The 19,789-nt window shown below is 53.8% G+C and overlaps 9 protein-coding genes across 9 annotated transcripts; 7 read left to right on the top strand and 2 right to left on the bottom strand.

Moving 5' to 3' along the window:
• Window positions 1-349: 349 nt before the first annotated feature.
• On the top strand, window positions 350-2,602 carry EI97DRAFT_459973 (uncharacterized protein; the record flags this gene model as incomplete). Its single annotated transcript, XM_033801063.1, has 2 exons — window positions 350-1,146; window positions 1,201-2,602. The coding sequence occupies 2 exons, from the start codon at window positions 350-352 to the stop codon at window positions 2,600-2,602; spliced, it is 2,199 nt and encodes a 732-aa protein (XP_033652236.1).
• On the top strand, window positions 2,412-4,808 carry EI97DRAFT_97061 (uncharacterized protein). The gene has a single exon (XM_033803250.1). The coding sequence runs from the start codon at window positions 2,702-2,704 to the stop codon at window positions 4,649-4,651; it is 1,950 nt and encodes a 649-aa protein (XP_033652235.1). The 5' UTR covers window positions 2,412-2,701; the 3' UTR covers window positions 4,652-4,808.
• A 93-nt stretch (window positions 4,809-4,901) lies between these two features.
• On the top strand, window positions 4,902-7,359 carry EI97DRAFT_434927 (kinase-like protein). Its single transcript, XM_033798745.1, has 2 exons — window positions 4,902-5,239; window positions 5,296-7,359. Exons 1-2 carry the CDS (start codon window positions 5,162-5,164, stop codon window positions 7,300-7,302), a joined length of 2,085 nt encoding a protein of 694 aa, XP_033652234.1. The 5' UTR covers window positions 4,902-5,161; the 3' UTR covers window positions 7,303-7,359.
• A 191-nt stretch (window positions 7,360-7,550) lies between these two features.
• EI97DRAFT_97028 (uncharacterized protein) lies at window positions 7,551-11,303 on the top strand. The gene is made up of 2 exons (XM_033803248.1): window positions 7,551-8,934; window positions 8,983-11,303. Exons 1-2 carry the CDS (start codon window positions 7,719-7,721, stop codon window positions 11,151-11,153), a joined length of 3,387 nt encoding a protein of 1,128 aa, XP_033652233.1. The 5' UTR covers window positions 7,551-7,718; the 3' UTR covers window positions 11,154-11,303.
• EI97DRAFT_97029 (uncharacterized protein) lies at window positions 11,304-12,000 on the bottom strand. The gene has a single exon (XM_033803249.1). The coding sequence runs from the start codon at window positions 11,802-11,804 to the stop codon at window positions 11,454-11,456; it is 351 nt and encodes a 116-aa protein (XP_033652232.1). The 5' UTR covers window positions 11,805-12,000; the 3' UTR covers window positions 11,304-11,453.
• A 195-nt stretch (window positions 12,001-12,195) lies between these two features.
• EI97DRAFT_459969 (bleomycin hydrolase) lies at window positions 12,196-13,847 on the bottom strand (the record flags this gene model as incomplete). Its single annotated transcript, XM_033801062.1, has 2 exons — window positions 12,196-13,500; window positions 13,557-13,847. The coding sequence occupies 2 exons, from the start codon at window positions 13,845-13,847 to the stop codon at window positions 12,196-12,198; spliced, it is 1,596 nt and encodes a 531-aa protein (XP_033652231.1).
• A 252-nt stretch (window positions 13,848-14,099) lies between these two features.
• On the top strand, window positions 14,100-15,687 carry EI97DRAFT_502528 (uncharacterized protein). The gene is made up of 3 exons (XM_033802751.1): window positions 14,100-14,659; window positions 14,708-14,920; window positions 14,978-15,687. The coding sequence occupies exons 1-3, from the start codon at window positions 14,496-14,498 to the stop codon at window positions 15,261-15,263; spliced, it is 663 nt and encodes a 220-aa protein (XP_033652230.1). The 5' UTR covers window positions 14,100-14,495; the 3' UTR covers window positions 15,264-15,687.
• Window positions 15,688-16,668: 981 nt separating this feature from the next.
• On the top strand, window positions 16,669-17,349 carry EI97DRAFT_343814 (uncharacterized protein; the record flags this gene model as incomplete). Its single annotated transcript, XM_033794757.1, has 1 exon — window positions 16,669-17,349. A coding segment is annotated over one exon (681 nt), but the record flags the coding sequence as incomplete, so codon positions are not given.
• Window positions 17,350-18,169: 820 nt separating this feature from the next.
• EI97DRAFT_96981 (uncharacterized protein) lies at window positions 18,170-19,766 on the top strand. The gene is made up of 4 exons (XM_033803247.1): window positions 18,170-18,815; window positions 18,872-19,323; window positions 19,378-19,556; window positions 19,633-19,766. Exons 1-4 carry the CDS (start codon window positions 18,408-18,410, stop codon window positions 19,668-19,670), a joined length of 1,077 nt encoding a protein of 358 aa, XP_033652228.1. The 5' UTR covers window positions 18,170-18,407; the 3' UTR covers window positions 19,671-19,766.
• Window positions 19,767-19,789: the final 23 nt, after the last annotated feature.

Genomic DNA, 19,789 nt, shown 5'->3' with positions numbered 1-19,789 from the left:
GGGGAATTGCTTCTTCAAGCCTCCACTGATCGAGAATTCAGCAGGTAAACGAATGGCTGCGTCAGCGCTCCGCCACCAATAATGCACGTCAGTGAATGCACTCTGCAGTCAGTCGGCTGCTGCTCCGGGACCTTGCGTCCCAACCGGTCAATACGGAGTACAAGAATACAGTATCAGCTGGTAGTGTTCAATATTTCCCATTCAAACATTTAGTCTAATGGATTCCGCGATCGTTTCATCGTAATACGCTGGCGACTGTCCCTATCAGCTCAAGCAAATGAACCGTACAGTCGATACCCTAGGGTAGGTATTTCTCAAGCACCCAGCCCAACACTCTCTCATGAACACAATGGCAACTCGCATCCGCATCTGCGCCGCCCGCGACCAGCCCACGAACCCAAACCACGTCACGCTGCAATATACCCTCCTCCACAGCAACGGGCAGGCTGCCCGGTCGCACAGCCACCGCACCGCCGCGCTCACGGTTCCCGTTCCTCACTCTTTCATCACCAACGAAATCAGCTGGTACCTCGAGGACTACGCACAGAAGCAGCCATTCGAGGGCGGCCGCGCGGCCGACGCGCGCGACGCCCTGCGCGAGCATGCGCGGGACCTGGCCTTCTGGCTGCACACGTCCGGCGTCGTGCCAGATGTGGCCGCCCTTCACGGCGCCCTGGTGCTCGAGGTCGTCGAGGACGGTAGCATGCCGGAGCGGTTGCTTTGGGAAGTGTTGGAGCATCGAGAGGCGGTGCCGGCGCTTGCGGCACTGGATTCCGTCATTGTGAATCGTGTGTTTGGGAGCGACGAGGACGACGATCGAGACGATGATGCCCACGCTAGTGCCGAGGATCTGAAAGAGTGGCCGCCCAAGTTCAACCTGCTGATTGTGTCGTCGCGACTGAACTTCGAGTCGGACATTCCGCACAGGCTCGTGGTAGATGCTGTGCTGGAGATGCGGAATGAAGTGGCGAATATCATGAAGGGTATGGAGATTGGTGGCGAGCAGCTGGATTTCTCAAAGCTCTTCAGAGTAGAGGTCATCAATCCGGCTACCTTCAAGGCGTTTCAGGCCCATTTAGAGAGCAGGGGATCTGGATATTTCAGACTCGTGCATCTGGATGTTCATGGAATCGAAGATGCCGGAAGGTAAGTAAGCCTCCGGGTGGGCTCGCCACATCAACCCCATTCTAACCAACACAGTGTAAAACTCGGTTTTATGAGGCTTGAGGACATTGACGGATCCCTCGAATGCGTGCCTGACGACCGCTCGGCAGAAGAGGTTGCAGCGCTGCTCCAGCGCTACGACGTCAAACCGGTCGTGCTTAACGCCTGCCGCTCGGCCAAAGACTTCGGCACGGGCACTGCGATACCGCGACTGCTGCACGAGCATGGCGTCGAAGAGGTCGTCGCCATGTCCCACAATATCTCGTCGCGCGGCGTCCTGTACTTTGTCAGCCTCCTCTACTTCACCATGTTCTGCGGCTGCTCGCTGCAGTTCGGGGTGTGGTATGCTCGGCGCGTGATGCTGCGCAACAGCGAGCGCTTGTCGCACGTCGGCACGGAGCTCGAGATCATGGATCACATCGTGCCGCGATACTACAGAGCGACGCGCTGCGCGGGCGGTGTGAGTGACTTCCTTGACGAGCTGCAGCGCCAGTTTCCCGAGTTCCCTACGATTGATGAGAAGCCGCATAACCTGGTGGTGTCGAGCTTCGGCCGCGATCATGACTTACTGAAGCTGGCATGTCTGTTACTGGAAGGTGACCGAGCGGTAATGGTGGTTGGCGAACCGGGAATCGGCAAGTCGCTTCTCCTCTCAAATCTCATGAATTGGTGGGAGATGATCGGGTGTGTAGAAGGAGCTCATCTCGTGCAATTGTCGCAAGAGAAGAGCTTTTCAATAGAGAAATTAGGCGGCGATCTGCATCGCAAATTGAATCTGCCGGGCCCATACTCGGATTTAGAGGTGTTGATAACCGCTTTACGGAACAAGAAATATCTCCTTGTCATAGACAGCTTGGAGTCTTTGGGCGTTCCGGAGACAACCACTGTGAGAGACCAACGGCGCCGTATTCGCGACTTCGTGAAGGGTCTGCAGGGAGGCAAGACGGTGGTCGCCATTGCTTCACGTCAGCAAGATCCCCTTCTCGACAAACACACGCGACCCTTCCACGTTGGTGGTCTCCAAACGCTGCCCGCCGTCCAGCTCATGCGATGGCTGCTGAAGATGAGCCAGACGCTAGCTCTCCAGGCCAGGGAGAAGGACTCATTCGCCGGGAAACTCGTCGCTGCGACATTGGCCAAACTCGGCTTGGATCCCGACAGCGAAGAAGCTAAGCAGATCCATGAGGCCATCCCTTGGGACGAGAAAGTGGTTCAGTCCCAGTTTGCGACCTGGGAGACGGAAGAGGACGCCGTGTACCTTGAAGAGATTCACAAGCTGGTTGATGGGCATCCGCTCGCCTTGACCCAGCTCACAAATTACCTGATTCTCCTAGGGCCATCGGTAACTCCAAAAGAATACTTCCATGGGCTTCTTCAGGGAAACCCAATGTCGATCCACCCGGAACTCAGCCCGGACGAATTTCTAGCGGAGCAATGACTGGATCATGAAGGGGCGCGTAGCTTGACGGAGGCATTCGAGGTCATTCGTCATTTTGCAGAGAAGCATAGTGGTCTGGCGGGTTCGCTACTTTCGGCAATGACACTCTTCTGGAAGATCATGCCACGAAAATATCTGCCGCTTCTTGACAAGCTCCAAAAGCGCGAACGGAAAGAGCAAGATGGGGAAGGGAAACGAGATGCTGACTGGAAAGAGGTTGAAGAGCGCGCGAACGCAGGAGAACTTGACGAAAGAATGAAGCAGCTGGGCTTGGATCGTGGCTCGATGATGAATTTCATAGCGGAAGCGAACAAACCGTCCATCTTCGGCTCAGAAGTCACACCTGAATATGCGGAGGCCGCCAAGGCGCTGTCCACTCACGATGGACAGTTTATATTTCATTTTGCGATGGAGAAGCAGCTTCCTGGCTTGATGGAGAAGCATCCGGAAGCCGCCGAAGAAATTCGCGAACTCTTCATGGGGATTGAGAGCATTGAGGACGTGGGAATGCTCTTCGCGTCCATCTTGAGACCTGATCTAGCTAGCGCGTTGCAGCAATTGGTCCAACTGCAGCGGAGCGTCGAGAAAGACGGATTGGATATATTCCAGGCCCAGCATCTCATCCGGCCACTCTCATCTCAGGAGCTTCCGCCTGGAGTCGCCGACTTGCAATATTACAAAATCAGTCCGATGCTTACTATAGCGTTAAGAGCTCAGAATGCGTGGCTCGAGGACGAAGCCTTGGTCAATAGCTGTCGCGTCGCACACACGTTACTGTATGCGCGTCGATGTTGGAACTGGCCCGCTCCGACCCCTTATAGCAGCAACTCGGCGGCTGCTGAAGCGCGAATTGTATCCAATCTTGAGTTCTACAATATCGCGGCTGCGGTGTCGGCGGGCCAGCTGATATTTGACAAGACGTCAAGGGGCTTCATCATCGAGGATTGCGTGGCGACGCTCATAATGGACATAGAATGGGGCTTGGTCAGTGATAGCACGCGTGTTCCAGCTGTCCAGATGCTGTGGGAGGAAAGCCTGCAAGGGCTCGAAAAGCAAATGAAAGAGCTAGAGAAGAGTCCAAAGCGGCCTGTACGACTAAATAAGGTCCAATCGATGCTCTACAGCATCCTTCAGCAGGATAACGAGTTAACGGACGAACAATTCCAAGTGGAGATGCATCTCAGCTCTCGGCGCCGGGCTTGCCTGGGTCTTTCGGTGGCCCTTCTCAAATTCTACACGCACGTTGACGATCAGAGAAGGAACAAACACCGTGATTCAATCCGGTACATCGTGAAGGCGCTCAAGAATGACACCCACCCAGTAATTAAGGAGACCACGGATAAGCTGATACCATTGATGGACTTTGCACAGCACTATGCCGATTCGACAGTTGGTTGGTTTCCGTTCAGTTTGAAGGCTACGCAGGCCAAGTTGAGCAACATCGTGCAGGACGAGCTGATACCTGCCTTCACAGCCGAGAGGCGGCTCTCGTTCGACGCGAAGGATCCAGAACAGGTGGCCGCACGGCTGCAGAACATGTCGCAGTTCTCGACCATAGCCCAGTTCAACGAGACAATTGTGAAGATCTGGGAGGAGCATGGGGCGGGCAGGCACGACGAGGCTCTACGGCTGCTCGAGTCGATGCTCAAGCACGAGACCGACTACGGGCAGAACGACCCAGGCCGGCGGTCGACGCTGCTGTTCATGAGGTGCATCATCACCTACAAGCAGGAGCGCTTCACGGACGCGCTACGGGACCTGGAGGAATCGCAGCGACTGTACGACATCAGCAATACGACGTCCTCGTTCGCCCCGTGGCGGAGGTTCATGGGGCTCATGCGGCGCTTTCTCGTCTGGCAGGTCCGCATGGAGGCCAAATCAAGCGTCAAGCTGACCATGGTGCCCTGTAGTGGGTGCGGAGTGGCCAGAGGCACGCGACGTTGCATCGGCTGTCTTTACGTAGGGTACTGTTCTTCGAAGTGTCAAAAGAAGGACTGGAAGGAGCATAAGAAGATATGCAAGAGCATTTTCTCTGGCTACTGCATCTAGGCTAATGACGCTGGAGATGCGGCTACTAGATTAAGTAAGATTTTAGAGAAGTGAAGGTATACTATAGAACTGTATTATAAGGGCAGATGATCGCTCATTAGATGGATCGTCTAGATCGCATTGCTATAGGTAAAATGCGCGCTCCAGGCAACCGTGCATTTGTTAGATTATAGATCTAGTGAGTGCTTAGGCTAACATCTGCTTGCGCATCTTAACCCCTACTGGAATATGTATATAGGGACCTAAACTACTGGTCTACAGCCTTGGAACGCGCTAGATATGTCCTGGTCCGTGCGCCTTGCAAACATATTGTGATGAAGGTAGGAACACAGGGCGTTACTAGGGCAGAGCATGACCTGACCCACGGTCGAGCCTCCAGGGCTCTTTCACGCCTTCGTCACCCCGCTCGCTCTCCACTACCTCCAATGTTAGTGGTATCAAAGAATGACAGCGAAGGCATGGTAGCCACTACGCCTGCGCCACGTCGAAGGAGCAGCTTTCCCCGCAGCTATGGAGGATGACCACCACGAACATCAAAGAAGCATGTCGCTCGTACCTTTTGCGCCAGCCGAGGCGCGCCAGGTAGTTCTGTAAGTGGACTTTCTACCTGCCATTTCATATCCCATGGTCCTGACCAGCCGCACAGCCGTCATGGATCTGCCGTTGTCGTCTTCGATGAGGACTCGAAACAGCTGTCGCTACGCCACACCTCAACTGCCGTCGACGCCACCTCATGTCCGTATTGTAACCGGCCCTACAGAGAACCTTCGCCTCAGGAGCAGGATGGACAAGATGAGCACGATCACCTAGATCCAGATGCCGGATATGTCAGTTCGTCATACTTTCAGATGCTCAGCCGGAGCCGGGCCAGCTCTACAGCTGGTTCCCGTCCACCCTCACCGCACAAGCAACTCGCGCCAGCTACCCTACAAGGTGCAGGAGATGACTATGGGAGCGGCTCCAGCGCAGACTCAACCGGATCACCCCGGCATCATGGGATATCTGCCAGAGCTTTTAGTCCAAACTATTTCAAGACGTTCTTTGTTGAGGAACGTGAACTAGGAAGAGGAGGGAAGGGCGTCGTGCTTTTGGTCCGCCATGTATTGGATGGAGTAAACCTCGGCCGATTCGCCTGCAAACGTGTTCCGGTCGGAGACGATCACGAATGGTTGGAGAAAGTCTTGATTGAAGTGCAGCTCCTCCAAAATCTCTCTCACGAGAACCTCGTTTCCTATCGACATGTATGGCTGGAGGATTATAAAATCACGAACTTTGGTCCCAGCGTCCCATGTGCCTTTATCCTCCAGCAGTATTGTAACGGAGGAGATTTGCAGGACTACGTACTGGAAGGGATGAAGACGACTGTCACAACAGAACAGCTCAAAGAACGCATGCGTCGGCGATCCAAAGGCCAACTGGAGGACCCCAGTGGGCTTAGTGGGCCCCGCCGTATGCCTTTCGACGAGATCATAAGCTTCTTCAAGGACATCACGTCAGGCTTGAACTTCCTGCACGCCAATGGGTATGTGCACCGGGATCTGAAACCGAACAATTGCCTCCTCCATCGGACGGGCCGAAACGTGCGGGTACTGGTGAGTGACTTTGGAGAGATGCAAGCTGCGAATGTCACACGCAAGTCAACCGGGGCGACAGGAACAATATCGTATTGCGCACCCGAGGTCTTGCGACCAGTGGCCCCAGGAGGTCCCCTAGGGAATTTCACCACCAAGTCAGATATCTTCTCTCTGGGCATGATTGTGTACTTCATGTGTTTTGCGCGTTTGCCGTATACCCACGCGGATGGTATCGACGAAGATAAGGAGGACATTGATCAGCTCCGGGCGGAAATATCGAGCTGGCAAGGCTTCGACGACGCTCGGCGTGCGCGATCCGATTTGCCCGAGAAGTTATACCAGTCTCTCAAACGTCTTCTAGCTCTTAAGCCGAGAGATCGTCCGGGAACAGAGGAGATACTGCGTGCTCTCAAATCACCGTCGGCGCTAGACGAATTTTCCCAGTTCAGTGGACCATCCGGGTTAGATGACATTGGATCACGGATATTGCCAGCCGACACACCGTCTCCGTCGCCCCAGGGCCATAGACAGAAAACCTCGATCAACTACACGAAGCCCGGCCGGTCAAAACTGGGCACCTCTGCACTTGAACGGTCACCGAGCCCTTCGAATCAACAAGCCATAGCAAAATCGCCCATGGAAGAAGAATCAATCGTGCTTAGGCCAAGGAAGATTGATCTTCCTCCGCCGCGGGAATCCTCAGTCTCTCCTGATCCTTCCCCGCGACTGTTGCTTCCCCCGCCTGATGAAACCATGACTCCTGGGTATCATCAACTCAGTCACAGCCTGCCGTTTCTTGCTGCTGTCAAAATAGCTTTCTTCCTTATGAAGGTGTATACCTTGTTGACACCTTGTCAGCCCTACATCCCAGCCCCTCGGGTCACCTACCCACTGCTCCTTCTAGCATCTCTTGACTTCCTATCTGGCGGGTACAATCGCACAACTCGAAATGGTGTCTCCCAAGGATTGGGAAGGTCCATGCTGCTCTTGTTGGTACATACGCTTGTAGTTGGGACGTTGCTGCGGTGGGATGGGCTTTGTTCGAGGAGAAGAGTGACTTGGGAAGAGTTATCATGATGGACCGATGATGGCAGAAGTTGTGCGGCTATGAGATATAATGTATGAACACTTTCCTTATCAATTTCCACAATCGATGTGCAAGATATAGACATACTGACAACCATCCACGGATCCATAGATGAACGTGGTGCAAATCACGTGCACCTGCCTCCCAAAGAGGACTAGTGTTAGTGCCCGCACTGTTTACTTCCGATGTTATGGCGCACCATCAACACGTCTCCCCCAGCTTCGAACTCGAACAACGACTGCTCTTTCCGCATCCCTCCCCAGGACAGCTTGCATTCCCGCCCTGCGCGTGTTGGAGTTAATCCCAATATCACTTGCAAGCATCTGTTCTCTATTCCCTACAACTGCATGCTTTACGCGACACGTCTTTAAGCATATCTTAGGGCAGAAGCCTGGCTATACACACCATGCAGTCCTCTCCACCACGCAGCGAGGGCAAGGCACGCGCGATCCGGGAACTTTCACGTAGTATGAATGGCCACAGCACACGTTCAATACCTTCGCTATCACCGCCGCCAACCGACTCGAATCCAACACAGCAATTCGACGCGAACACCTCTGACTTCTTTAACAACGATGATGTTATGATGTCCACCCAGCACCGATTCGAGGAGGACACAAACACAAACGCGCTACCTCAGCTACCACGAATCCGTTCCACAGCGAAGAAGGTCGGCACCTGGCAACCGCTTCGCTCGGAGCCTCCGCAACCCGATACGTCAATGGTGAACAAGCAATTTGGCGATTTCGATCAGAGTGTTTCGGACGAGGAGGACATCTCAGTTGAACAGGCACGTGGGGGGCAGCGCAGCAGTCGCAGCACGCCGGGCAAGGCCAACTCTTCCCTCGGTCTTTACAACAGTCTGTACGACATGACTCCCCCTTCCGGGCGGCCGCACAAGTCGGCGGAAAGTGGCAACCTCCGTAGAGACGCGCAGATTCGTCGCGCCTCGCGAAATGACTTCGACACTGCTTCGCCGCGTCCTACCAGCACGCGCAATTCCCCCGCACTCGCAGGTAAACAAGAAAGGAAGCGCACTTCGCTAGCACAATCCCACGCCAAGATCTCGGAGGATGAGTCTTCATTCATGGAAGGGCGGCCGCCGACGTTCACCTTCCAGGCGCGCAGCACGCGATGGGGTGGCCAACGGAGTCGGCAGACCTCCTTGCAGTTGGACGGAGTTGCTGATACTAATGACGCGAATCGGCCACGGCCTGGGACAGCTCAAACTGGCACAGGCCAGTCTTTTATGCTGCCAGACCTTCCCAATCTTACCGAGCTTGTCTCTGGTGTGTATGAAGACGGTACACCGGTCTTCTCGAAGTCAACTCCCGCGCGATCACGGTTTGCTATGCCAGCGAGGGGCCGTCCGCGCCAACAAAACCACGTCCCAATCGATAGTGTCCCCATTCCGGATGAAGAGAAGGCCATATTCGCTTCGTTGCAGCTTCTCCAAGAGCGCGTAGCGCAGCTAGAACACGAGCGCGCTGAAGCAGAGAAGAAGATTGAAGAGCAGGAGACTGAAATTATTGAGCTCAGAGCCGCTCAGCGGGCTCAGTCAAAGTTTGACGGTGGTACCAGTGGAGATTCTGGGAAGAATATTTGGAAAGTTGAGAAGACGCGTAAGTGTGTATACCCCAATTGATTATTGGCTTCTGACCCGTGCCAAGGACTTGAGGCATCTGTCCAGACTCTTCAGAAGAAGTTGGAGAGATCTGAGCGGAAGCTGTCTGTCTCGGATATTGAAAAGAACCGCTTGCAGAAGGAACGAGATAACATGGCCACTCAGCTTGCTGTGGCTTTCCAGAACTTTGACGAGCTCAAGGCTGAGAAGGAAGCCCTTACTGCTGAAAACGACACGCTTCGGCAGGAGGTAGATTCCCTCCGAGCCGAAAATGACGAGCTCCACCAGCAGCTCGAACGTGAGCAGCAGCAATATCGTGAAGAAACTGTGCAACTCCGTCGACAAGTTGATGAAGCCGAAGACTTGACGCGACGTGAGGCTGAGACTCTTCGGGCTGAGCTGCATCGCGTCCGTGCTCGACACGATGAAAATACCCAGCAACTTGCACGCAAAGAGGCCGAGCTTAGGAAAGCTCGGAAAGAGCAGGCCGAATATGCAAAACTCAAAGCCGACAATGACTCCCTGAAAGCGCAATTAGCAGAGCTGAAAGCGAGTCGCGAGCAGGAACTACGTCGTTGGCTTAATCGAGAAAGTGAACTTAAGGGAAGAGTTGAACGCCGTGATGAGACGATCCGTCACTTCCAGGACATGACCCAGGAACAGACGAACGAGGCGATGAGGCTTGACAATGAGAACTTGCGACGCGAGCTTGCAGATCTGGCGGCACAGCACGACGAGGATATGAGTCGCTGGTTGAGAAAGGAAGCGCAGCTGAAGCGCAAGATCAGTGCGGCTGCTGAGAAGGAGGACCTTACTCGTGAGATTTTAAGCATCAGACAGGCAAACGGCAAGGAAAATAGGCCTCAGGGGGGTCTTCAACGGAGACCGAGCCAACGAAGGGAAAACACCCGGACTCGAATTGCACACCGTATCCAAGAAGAGGTCCGGAACAGCAAATCTGCTGCTAGGACTTCTCTGCCTACTCAACCAGCTCGAAGTGCATCAGCGCCTATTTTCACTCAGAAGAAGTCCCACGTCGACAGCGATGTCGAATCAACAACGGATCTCTCGCTTGGTCCACGTGGAACTCCTTATGTTATGAGCGGAGGTGCTGCCGGCAAGCCGTCTGGTCAGACCATCGAGCGTCCTGCCCCATTGGATCTTACCGAGTTGAGCTACATCGATGCTGAACAGATCGCCCAGCTTCGCCGCGCCCTTGAAGAAGAACGGGCAAGCCTCCGTAAGAAAGAAGCGACTGCTAACACGGAGCGCGTAACACGGGAAGATACTGCTCGTTCTGTAGCTTCTGCGAAGAGCACACGCCAGCAGTCACTGCCACGGAAATCTTCCATGAAAGACCTCACCGAGCGGACGGGGACTGTCTTCGAGGATCTGACCGGCCGCTTCTCTACCCGCAACGAGGATGTTACACAGACCGACGGTGGTGCGGACATCTCGATTGTCAGCAATACTAGCCGCCGCCGTCGCAGTGCCCCTGCAGATAACATGACGTCTGCCTTCATCGTTCCGGATATTACCATGCATGGCCGAAAAGACACTGCCCAACCTGAGACTCAGAAGATTGTCGACAGCCGTTCTCACGACAATGACAACTGCACTGTATGCCGCCGCAATGCGCCCAACCCGTCCGACAAGCCCCTTCAGGTGCCGAAGCTCATACCTGTCTCCTCCCGTATGCCTGACGAAGCGGACGCCACCCTTCGTCCCTCTCAGTCACCGATAGAGGCACTTGCCCTGGTCGTCAAGGAATTGCTCGATGAACGAGCCCATCTCCACCTCGAGCTTGCTGCATGCCGCGCCATGCTCGAGGCGCACGACGTCAGCCTGGGCATGAAGAAGCGCACTAAAATCAACGAAACCATGAAGGATATCTTGCGTCTTATTGAAGTCAAAGATACGCAGATATATCATTTGTACGATGTACTTGAGGGGCAAAAGGACCATGAGATTACAGAGCAAGAGGTCGAGGAGTTGACCAGGGAGATAAGGATGGAGGAACAGCAACAGCAGCAGCAGCAGCAGGAAGGACAGGAGAAGAAGACGGGAAAAAAGGTTACGGTTAGGAGTTTCCATGAGAGCGATGAGGATGAGGGACGGAGTGCGAGCGAGACAGACGAGGAGTTGCCGTGGGAAGGGTTCGAGGATACGGGGAGCTTGAATTTGGGATTTGGAGGGGTGGGAAGAGGGGGAGCGTAGGGTGGTCTAGGGAGCTTGGCTGCTTGTGTCGAGAGGCAGTATGCAAAATTGGCGTTTGGCAGGATGGGATCGATAATGGCGTTCCGGACATTGGTATGATTTTCGAATGGATGCGTCTTCAGCCTCTCTATGCGAAGGCAGAGGGGAAACATGGCGTTCTTTCATTCTTTCTTTTCTGCTGCGATGATGGTATATTTGTCGCTCGCTTTCTAGCACTTCTTCTCTTCGTCTCCTTCAATATTTTTCGCCCCCGTCCTTCTATCTGTATGCGCGTTTCTCCCCGCCATTTTGTCGTCCCGGTCAACCTTGCGCTCTCCGTCGGCTATGTCGTTTGTAGGACTCCCATCTCTCTTTGCACAGGGCAAAGGGCTTTGACTCGCTGTTTGCTTTTTCCTTGCTGGAACAGCGGACGGTTGGAGTTGGCTTCTCTTCCCGGAGCGCTGGGAGATGGTTGAGTCTTACGAGGGGCTGGTTGACGGTGTGCTGGCTGGGCTGGACTCGAGAGGGGAGGGGTAAGTGGGAGATGCGGATGGGGACGGGAGAAGGTGGATATGTTTGGGAGAAGTAGGAGAGGGTAGAACAAGCAGGCATGTTACCATTGACAAACTCTCTTGAATAAGTAAGACTGTGTGATTGCGCCCTTCTAAGCATGGAAATGTGAGAACGGTCACGCTATGGGTCGTCATCGGGGCAAATCAAATAACCACTGTTCATTGTCCTCTGATAAGCCTGGTGGGTGATATCTTGAAGGAAGCGGCAAATCCAGAATTAATCACATCAAAATGAGGTGGAGTGGATTTTTCTCATTGTATCATCGATCATAACCGCTAAGAGCAAGGGAATCGTCAGTAAACCTCCAGCAGAAAAAAAAAACCCAAATATATCGAGAAGCAAGACCGTCCAGTCCATGGACCCATGTCCCAAATATATGTATCCAACGCCTACGCTCCCGCAACAGATATCAGTAGTCCCGCTAGAAACCCACCATAGAAAGAACCACCAGCCCCCCAATCCGCTCCCAAGACACTACCATTCACTCCCCTCATGCCAACGCGCCCATCGGATCCCACAACTCCAACATCTTGGGCTTCTGCTCCAACACCTTCCTCACGGCCGGACTCACCACCGTCGGGTCCACAACCGCCTGATACACAAACTCATCCATCCACTGATCCGTCATGACGAAATACCCCTTGTCGCCCACCCTGTCACTCCAACTATTCTCCACCCGCCACCTCACCGTCTTGCCGTCTTTCACGTGCACCCCCGTTAAGACCATGGCGTGCGTCATCAGCGACTCCCCCGTCTGCAGCCGCTCGGCCTTCGTCATACCAAGCTTGACATTGAAGCCGAGCTCGTAGTCAAACAGAGCGGTATCCATGATGCCCTTGTTGGAATCCGAGTACTTGCCCACGTCCGAGCCAAAGAAGACGGGCATCCCTCGTTTGAGCATGTCGACGCAGGCTTTCTTGATCGTGGCCATGTCCACGTTGACGTACGTGACGGGGCGGCCTTCGTAGACGTTACCCAGACGCTTGACGCTTAGGAGGCGGTTGTAGGGGTTGCGAGGGTCGTTGACCAGGGAGAAGAGCGAGTGCACGTCTGTACCGCCTAGCGCTCGGATGGTCCTGTTGTCGGATAGTTCCTTGGCGAAGGCGATGGGGCGCGTTTTGACGGTGCAGAGGTTGTTGTCCTTGTCGTAGAATTCCCAGGTAAAGGGCTCGTTAGGGGGTGGTGGGGGGCCGAGCATGAGGGTCAGGATGAGGTGGATTTCGCGCAGCATTTTCTGCTTCGCGGCGGCGATGGCGGACTTGGTGTCCTTGCCGTTGGAGGTGGCGAGGCGACGGAGTTGGAGCGCGTTCTCCCGGAGTTTGGTGGTGATGAGGCGGTCCATGGCGGAGGAGTTGAGCGCATTGTAAGAGTCGGGATACAGCGCTTGCGGCACAAGACCATATTTCAGCACGAGGTTGGCTACCATGTCCCACTGTCCACCATCGCCGACGGGACTCTCCAGCAGCGTCTGCACCAGCCTGCTATCGATATCCTCGCCGGCGGTATCGAGAATGTTTTCCAGGAAGTAATTCGCCTTTTCGATCTTGTCCCAGTAGAAGAGGTAGGATTGGGAGAGCTGGAAGGAGGAAAGACGGTACTTCTTCATGATGGCCAGGCGGAAGATGTTGGTGGAAGCAAAGAGCCAGCATCTGCCGGAGGAAGCTTGGTTGGTCACTGGGGATCCTTCTTGGGGAATGCGGATGTTGAAGTTGTGCGTGTCGGATATGGTTGCGGTGCGGGAGGTGAGGATGGAGGTCGCAGGGTTGGTCGTGAGGGCTGATAAGGCGAGGCGGTTCTGGGTGATGTTAGTTGGGGTGATCGGAGTCAGTCTAGGTGACAATATGTAATCACCTTAGCGTCTGCCAGGAGCTCCTTCTCCCATTCTTGAATAGTGGAAGAGGAGACACTGTGGACATGGGGCACCGACTTCGAGGCTAAGGGGTTGGTGCCTTTACACGTGTAGTTCACTCCTTCAAGCGTGGAGCTTGAAAACCCACTCCTCTGACTGGTAGTATTCTCTACACAGACATATCCCTCCTTCTCGTTCACGGAGAGGTCATCCTTTGTCTGGAGAGCCTGAAGCCTTTCGATAAGCTTCTCTTGGATAGCTACATCCGATGGTCTCGACTGGTTGGCCCCCATAGCACTCGGTGAAGACAGATTATGGCAGAAATGAGCGGCGGTGGAAGGGAGGGAAAGTGAGAGGTGTAGCAGTCAGTGAGTGGTGGTTGTCAGGAGGACGAGTCACCTGGGCGGCCAACTGGGTGCTCTCAAGTGCTCCAGCCCCTCAGCTTATCGCTTATCGCCAGGTGGCTGGTTATTCTTGGCGCGGCTGTGCGTTCCCCAGTTCTCCTAGTCTAGTTCAGATAAACCGAGGAAGGGGATTGTCCAGGTCGAACTTTTGCAGACTTCAAAATCATTCGCGCGCTCCTTCTCCTACAGGATACGTAACAGGAAACTCGTTTCTAATGACGGCGCAGAGCAACCATGACGACTAACGTACACAGTACTCCGTAAAAGCTCACCAACTGGCATGGGTTTTGGATCGACGCCTGGGCAGGCACGTTCACCACCCGCGCCTCCCAAGGATGAGTGGCACCCCAACGCGTTTCATCATGGACATCTTTTATCATATTTAATTGTGCCACTTTCCATCCCACCGCTTTATACCTGTGCCTCTTCCTCTCACTCTTCCTTCTCGAGCGGCGAACAGGCCGATTGAGTATTATTTCCTACATCTTTAGTACTCTGCACAGTGACCCCTGAAGTCATAACACAACAATCGCCATCATGGGCATCGGCGTGAAAGCACCCGTCGTTTGGAAGAAGCGCATCTTGATACCCTTCTGGATACTGCGAATATGCATCATGGTCTTTATCATTGCCGCCTATAGCTGGGCGATTAAGGTGTTGAAGGACCAAGGGGACGGGCGCAAGGGGCTTCCCCGTACTCAGTAGGTCTGCTGCTTGTAGGGCGAATATGAGGCTGACAGTCTACCTAGCTCCATCGTTCTCTTCATGCTCATGACGGTCATTGTGCTCCTGCTGGATATCCTGGCCATTCTCCTGTTCCTACGCGATAGATTGACACCGAACACATTCCTGGTCATGACCAGCGCCCAAACCGGATTCTGGGTAGGCGTGCTCATCATGGAGACTGTTGCTGTGGCCAATGGCGCCAGCGCATTGGGACTCATATTTGTTTTATTCTGCCTGTACGTTCTTGATTCCCCATTGTCCGAAATGTTGTGTGGTGTTTTGACAGCCCCTAGTTTATCCTTTGTCGGCCTGCTCATCTACGCGATCGTAAAGTACCGGAAGGCGAAGAGGGAAGGAAAACGCGGCCAATACGCGCTCGCCTATAACCCCTCTGGAGCACCGATCACGCCAACGGCCGGACACCATCCTCCCGCGTTCATGAACGCTGCACCTTACCGGGAGGAGACGACCTACAACCAGACCACCGCTTACAAACCTCAAGGTGCCGAGTTTGCTTCCCAAGTGGAGCCGCCGGCATATTACTATCAAGCTCCGGCGAAACCAACTCAGATGGTGTAGTGCCGTGAACACTCGGCAAAGGGCAAGGATTATATTTTGCTGTCAAGGTCACTGGGATGAAAAACGGCGTATACTAGACTGGGTTTTGGCGCTTGTTAGATGGGTACAGAAGCAAAATATGTTTTGTGCGTAATACTACAGGAGGCAGTTTCAAAGGCATACTCAGTTCATTCTTAGATGGTTGAAGTTGGACACTCTCGGCTGCGCTTGCACATGATTGTCGCGTTCTCCTCACCAGAACCGGCCTCACGGGGCCTCAAATGTTCAGTGCTTCAGCACCCAGACACAACTGAGAGATTCTTCTAGCGCAGGAGAACAAACGTAGAAGGGTTGTGGAGTATCTGTGTCAGCGAATGTCGATTATGTGGAGTATGAAGTCCAGGACGACTGGCTTAGCCTAGAGTACCTTCACCACCATCCGAAGGTCGATTCAACCTTTGCCAGCTATGTCGACGTGTTACTGTCACAATCCTAGGCGGTCTACAACGACCGCGTGGGTAATCCGCGAAAGAGAAGAGGATGTCTGAAAATGCCCCATACCGTGCCTTTCCAGACCATGCAACACGTCGTTTGTGCCGAATGAATGAGAGTATTAGATATGTGCATGCGAATCCCATGGAGCTTGGGGAGGTTTACTAGCAGTCCGAAGTGTGTTTTCCTCAAATAGGAACGATCTTCACGCAGTCTGGTATCGAGGCTGCTTAGACCACAGAAACCTGGGCAGAACCAATCCCTTACGTTCTCATAAGCAGAACTTCGTTGTTTTCAATAGACCTTCTCTGAAGCAGTTCGTCCCAGTCACAGGTTTGCTGTCCAGCCCACCTCACGAGTAGTTGGTGATGCAGGAAAAGACGGGTGGCAAATATGGCCCCGCTATACCACTCACGGACTAGCGTTCGTCGCGTCGCCCTTGGCTTGTTTGTCCGCGCGATGGCCCCACCCCTCCGCGACTGCCTCACTCTGGGTCTCTTCTTCTTGCTTCCATCCCCGCTGCCTCGCTCGAAGACACGCCCCGTATATATCTATATCCTCACCTTCGCTTTCAATCGCAATAACACCCCCCATCTCTAAGCATCGCTATCCCTCCGCCCATCCCCTTGCTATCCCATCTCGCTATTTGGTTGGATCATGCGGAGTTGCTCCACTCGCTCTTACTGTGAATGTATGTGAACCTGGCACGGAGAACCACATTGTGGAAGCCTTTCCGCTTTGCACGAGGCTGCCGCAGTAACTGACGGCTGCTACCATAGATTCACTTACCCTTCTTTTACCGTTTTGCGGAACATCTTTTCGGGATCCCTCAATCCATTACCAATCAGTAACGTGAACCCGCCCTACCCTATATACCAACAGAAGAATGGAGTTTCAAAGCGCCTTCGGCTCCCGAAAGTCTGTACAGCCGAATGTCTCCACCGACACGATCGGCCACTCGGACGACGTTATGGACTGTCGTTTCGGATTTGGACCACTTCCGGAGACTGGGGAACACACCACCGGCAATCAGCCGTTCATCAACCCAAAATTCAACCTGCCCAGTTTTGTAGCAACACCCAACAAGAAGCGCTTCCACAACTGTGCCGGTCGCCTCTACCACCAGCTCAGCTGCTCCCATCGTATTCGAACGGACATCGTCGAAGAGTGCGGCACGAATTGTGTGGAGCCATTTCAGGGCCGAATGGGTCTCCCTTTCTGCTGTCAGGAATGCTTAGATCAGCAGTACAAAGCATCGAGGGAGCAGCTTGAAACTGGCGTCCGATCCATGTACAGCGGATATGAGGAAATCAGCTGGGAGGAGTACGAGGCCTGGTTCAACGCAAAGGAAGCGTCTCTGGAAGATTTTGAGCGGAGCTGGCAAGCATACGTTAGAGGAGTCCGATCCGAAACGCGACCTAGTCATGTGGCCTCTGCCCGTGAGTCCGAGCCAGAGGACTTGGATCTCGCGGGCAGTCTCGGCTGTATTTCCTTGGAACGGGAAACGCCCACCGTGGCTTACTGTCCACCTTCAATGTCATTGAATGGGCAGCGAGTGAGCCTTGCTACCGATCCACCTGAGCAACTTCGCTTCAATCTTGAACTCTTGTCCCTCTGCGAATCAAATGATGCCGATCAGAATGGGGCGGGATATGACCCGCGGTCGCACACAACCTGGGTCCATTGATGACAAGTATTGTATAGTAGGCTTGGAGATCCACCAGTGGCCCGCTCGCACGCTTTTTGACGCTGCAATGTTCGGTCCCACGGCCAGCAACTCGGTCTGCAATGATTGTTTGGGTCTGTTTAGGTTCACCCTAAGGACGTGGCATTCTGGCTTAGCATAATTGGTCTCATCGAGGCTGGATGTTGTGATTTTTCTAGTACTATGGTATCCATGTCATTAGTAACAGAAATAGAATGATCTCTAACAGCGGGGATGCCTTTATGGAGTACCAACTGGTAGATTTCGACCTTGGTGACAGAACAGAGGGTGCTCTTCCGCTTGGTCCTTCGTAGTTGACACAGGGCGTTGCCAACAGGCATTCTCGAGTGGGGGTTCTACTTCTGTCTATGCTACAGTAAGTAACATCACTTACAAGTTCGATGTCAGCTAACAAAGCTTAGTGGGTTTGCTATACCTCTGACAGCATAGTTGAAGCTTTCAACTGCGTGATTGTTGAAAGAACTTAGCATATACAGTGGATACAATGATGTGCAGGACTTGCAAAATCGTTGTACATCCCACAGGGCAAGCCGATCTCATCTACTCCCGGTAAATCCCAAAAACCACATCAACATTCCCAGATATCGCCTACTCAACAGATCCCAATACTCATGGAATCTCTCGCCTTAGGCACCATCCCCTGTCGCTTAGTCATCCCATCCATCAACTCAACGGCTACCGATATATTAACAACTACCTTGGACGTAACACAAAACCGCTACTCCTGGTACCAGATGGCCAGCCTCTAGATTGATATGTGCGGCTCGCTGTAGCGGCAGTTTGATTTGCCCCACATGATTGGCAAAGAGGCTATCGCGAGAAAGTATCCCACAGGATGTTGAGAATGCCATGACTGCTCATATAAGGCATGTTGCCTTAATTCTACTTCGATACCCTACCTCTCCGACTCACCAGCGAGGTCAAAGCTAGGCGTCACCACCTCCAAGATGCGCTCTCCCCTAACTCTGCTCGCCCTCGCGAGCACCGCCGCCGCCCAAACCGCCCACATGCTCCGCTTCGGCTGTTCCCAACTCGTCGTCGAGCGGCTCGACCCACTCGTCAACCCAGGCCAAGTCGGCACTCCGCACGTACACCAGATCGTCGGCGGGAATTCCTTCCGCGCGGACATGAAGCCCGTCGAGCATGATTTACCTTCGCGGTCCACATGCACGACTTGCACCTTCTCCGAGGACTTTAGCAACTACTGGACTGCGGCTCTGTATTTCAGGGCGAGGAATGGGACGTTTAGGCGGGTGCAGCAGTTTGAGAATGAGGGGTTGAGACAGAGGGGTGGGATGACGGTGTATTATATTCCGCCATATGATGGCGTGAGCAATGTCACTGCTTTCAAGCCGGTCAGTATACAAACCCCAGACAAAGTAGAATCGGGCTGATACCTACACTCTACCAGGGCTTCCGCATGCTCGCTGGCAACCCCGCCCTTCGCAACAACACAGGTTCGTCCCGCGGGATCTGCCACCGTTGCTTCGAAGGCGAAAACTTCAGACCCTTCGGTGGCGCCCCTTGCACTGGGAATGACACAAAATCGTTGCCTGACCACCCGTGTCCCGGCGGTATCCGCACCCAAGTCACCTTCCCCACCTGCTGGGACGGTGTGAATCTCGACTCGCCGGATCACCAGAGCCATGTAGCATACTCGATTATCCCATTTGAGCCTTATGAGGAACCCGTGGTCAAGAGGCCGTATACGCCCGAGTTGCAGAGGGGCAAGTGTCCCGACAGCCATCCGGTGCATTTGCCGCAGTTGATGTATGAGGTCATGTTCGATACGAGGCCGTATAATGACAAGGATTTGTGGCCCGAAGATGGGAGTCAGCCGTTTGTGTTTTCCATGGGTGATGCGTAAGTGAAACGTTCAGTAATGAAGGGAAATCCAGAGCTGATTGTGAGGTCTAGGACTGGGCATGGTAATCACGGCGACTACCTCTTCGGCTGGAAAGGAGATTCCCTTCAGCGGGCTTTGGATGCGAGATGCGATAATGCCAAGTGCAAAGAGTTGCTTGATCAGACGCCTGAGGAGGCGATGAAGTGTAGGGTTCCGCAGACTATGGTTGAGGATGTGGGCGATGAGACGTGTAAGTGGGCCTGAGCATTGGAGAGCTCGAGCTGGGTGGTGAGTGAGACCGTTTGTGCTGACATGCCGACTTTTAGGGCTCGAGACGCTTCCTGGAGGGGTGATGCCGCATTAGGAGTCGAAATAAGGGTTGAAAGTCGAGGGGAAGAGGTGATATCGAGGCATGTAGCTTTCAGGCAATGAGCCTCTTGATTTTCTAAAGTAATCAACTACCGGTTAGATAGATGTACGTGC

This window comes from Westerdykella ornata, assembly GCF_010094085.1.
Source record: "Westerdykella ornata strain CBS 379.55 unplaced genomic scaffold EI97scaffold_18, whole genome shotgun sequence".
Classification (NCBI taxonomy): domain Eukaryota; kingdom Fungi; phylum Ascomycota; class Dothideomycetes; order Pleosporales; family Sporormiaceae; genus Westerdykella; species Westerdykella ornata.
The sequence above is the reverse complement of the archived record's forward strand: the minus strand, read 5'-3'. Positions and strand labels throughout refer to the sequence as shown.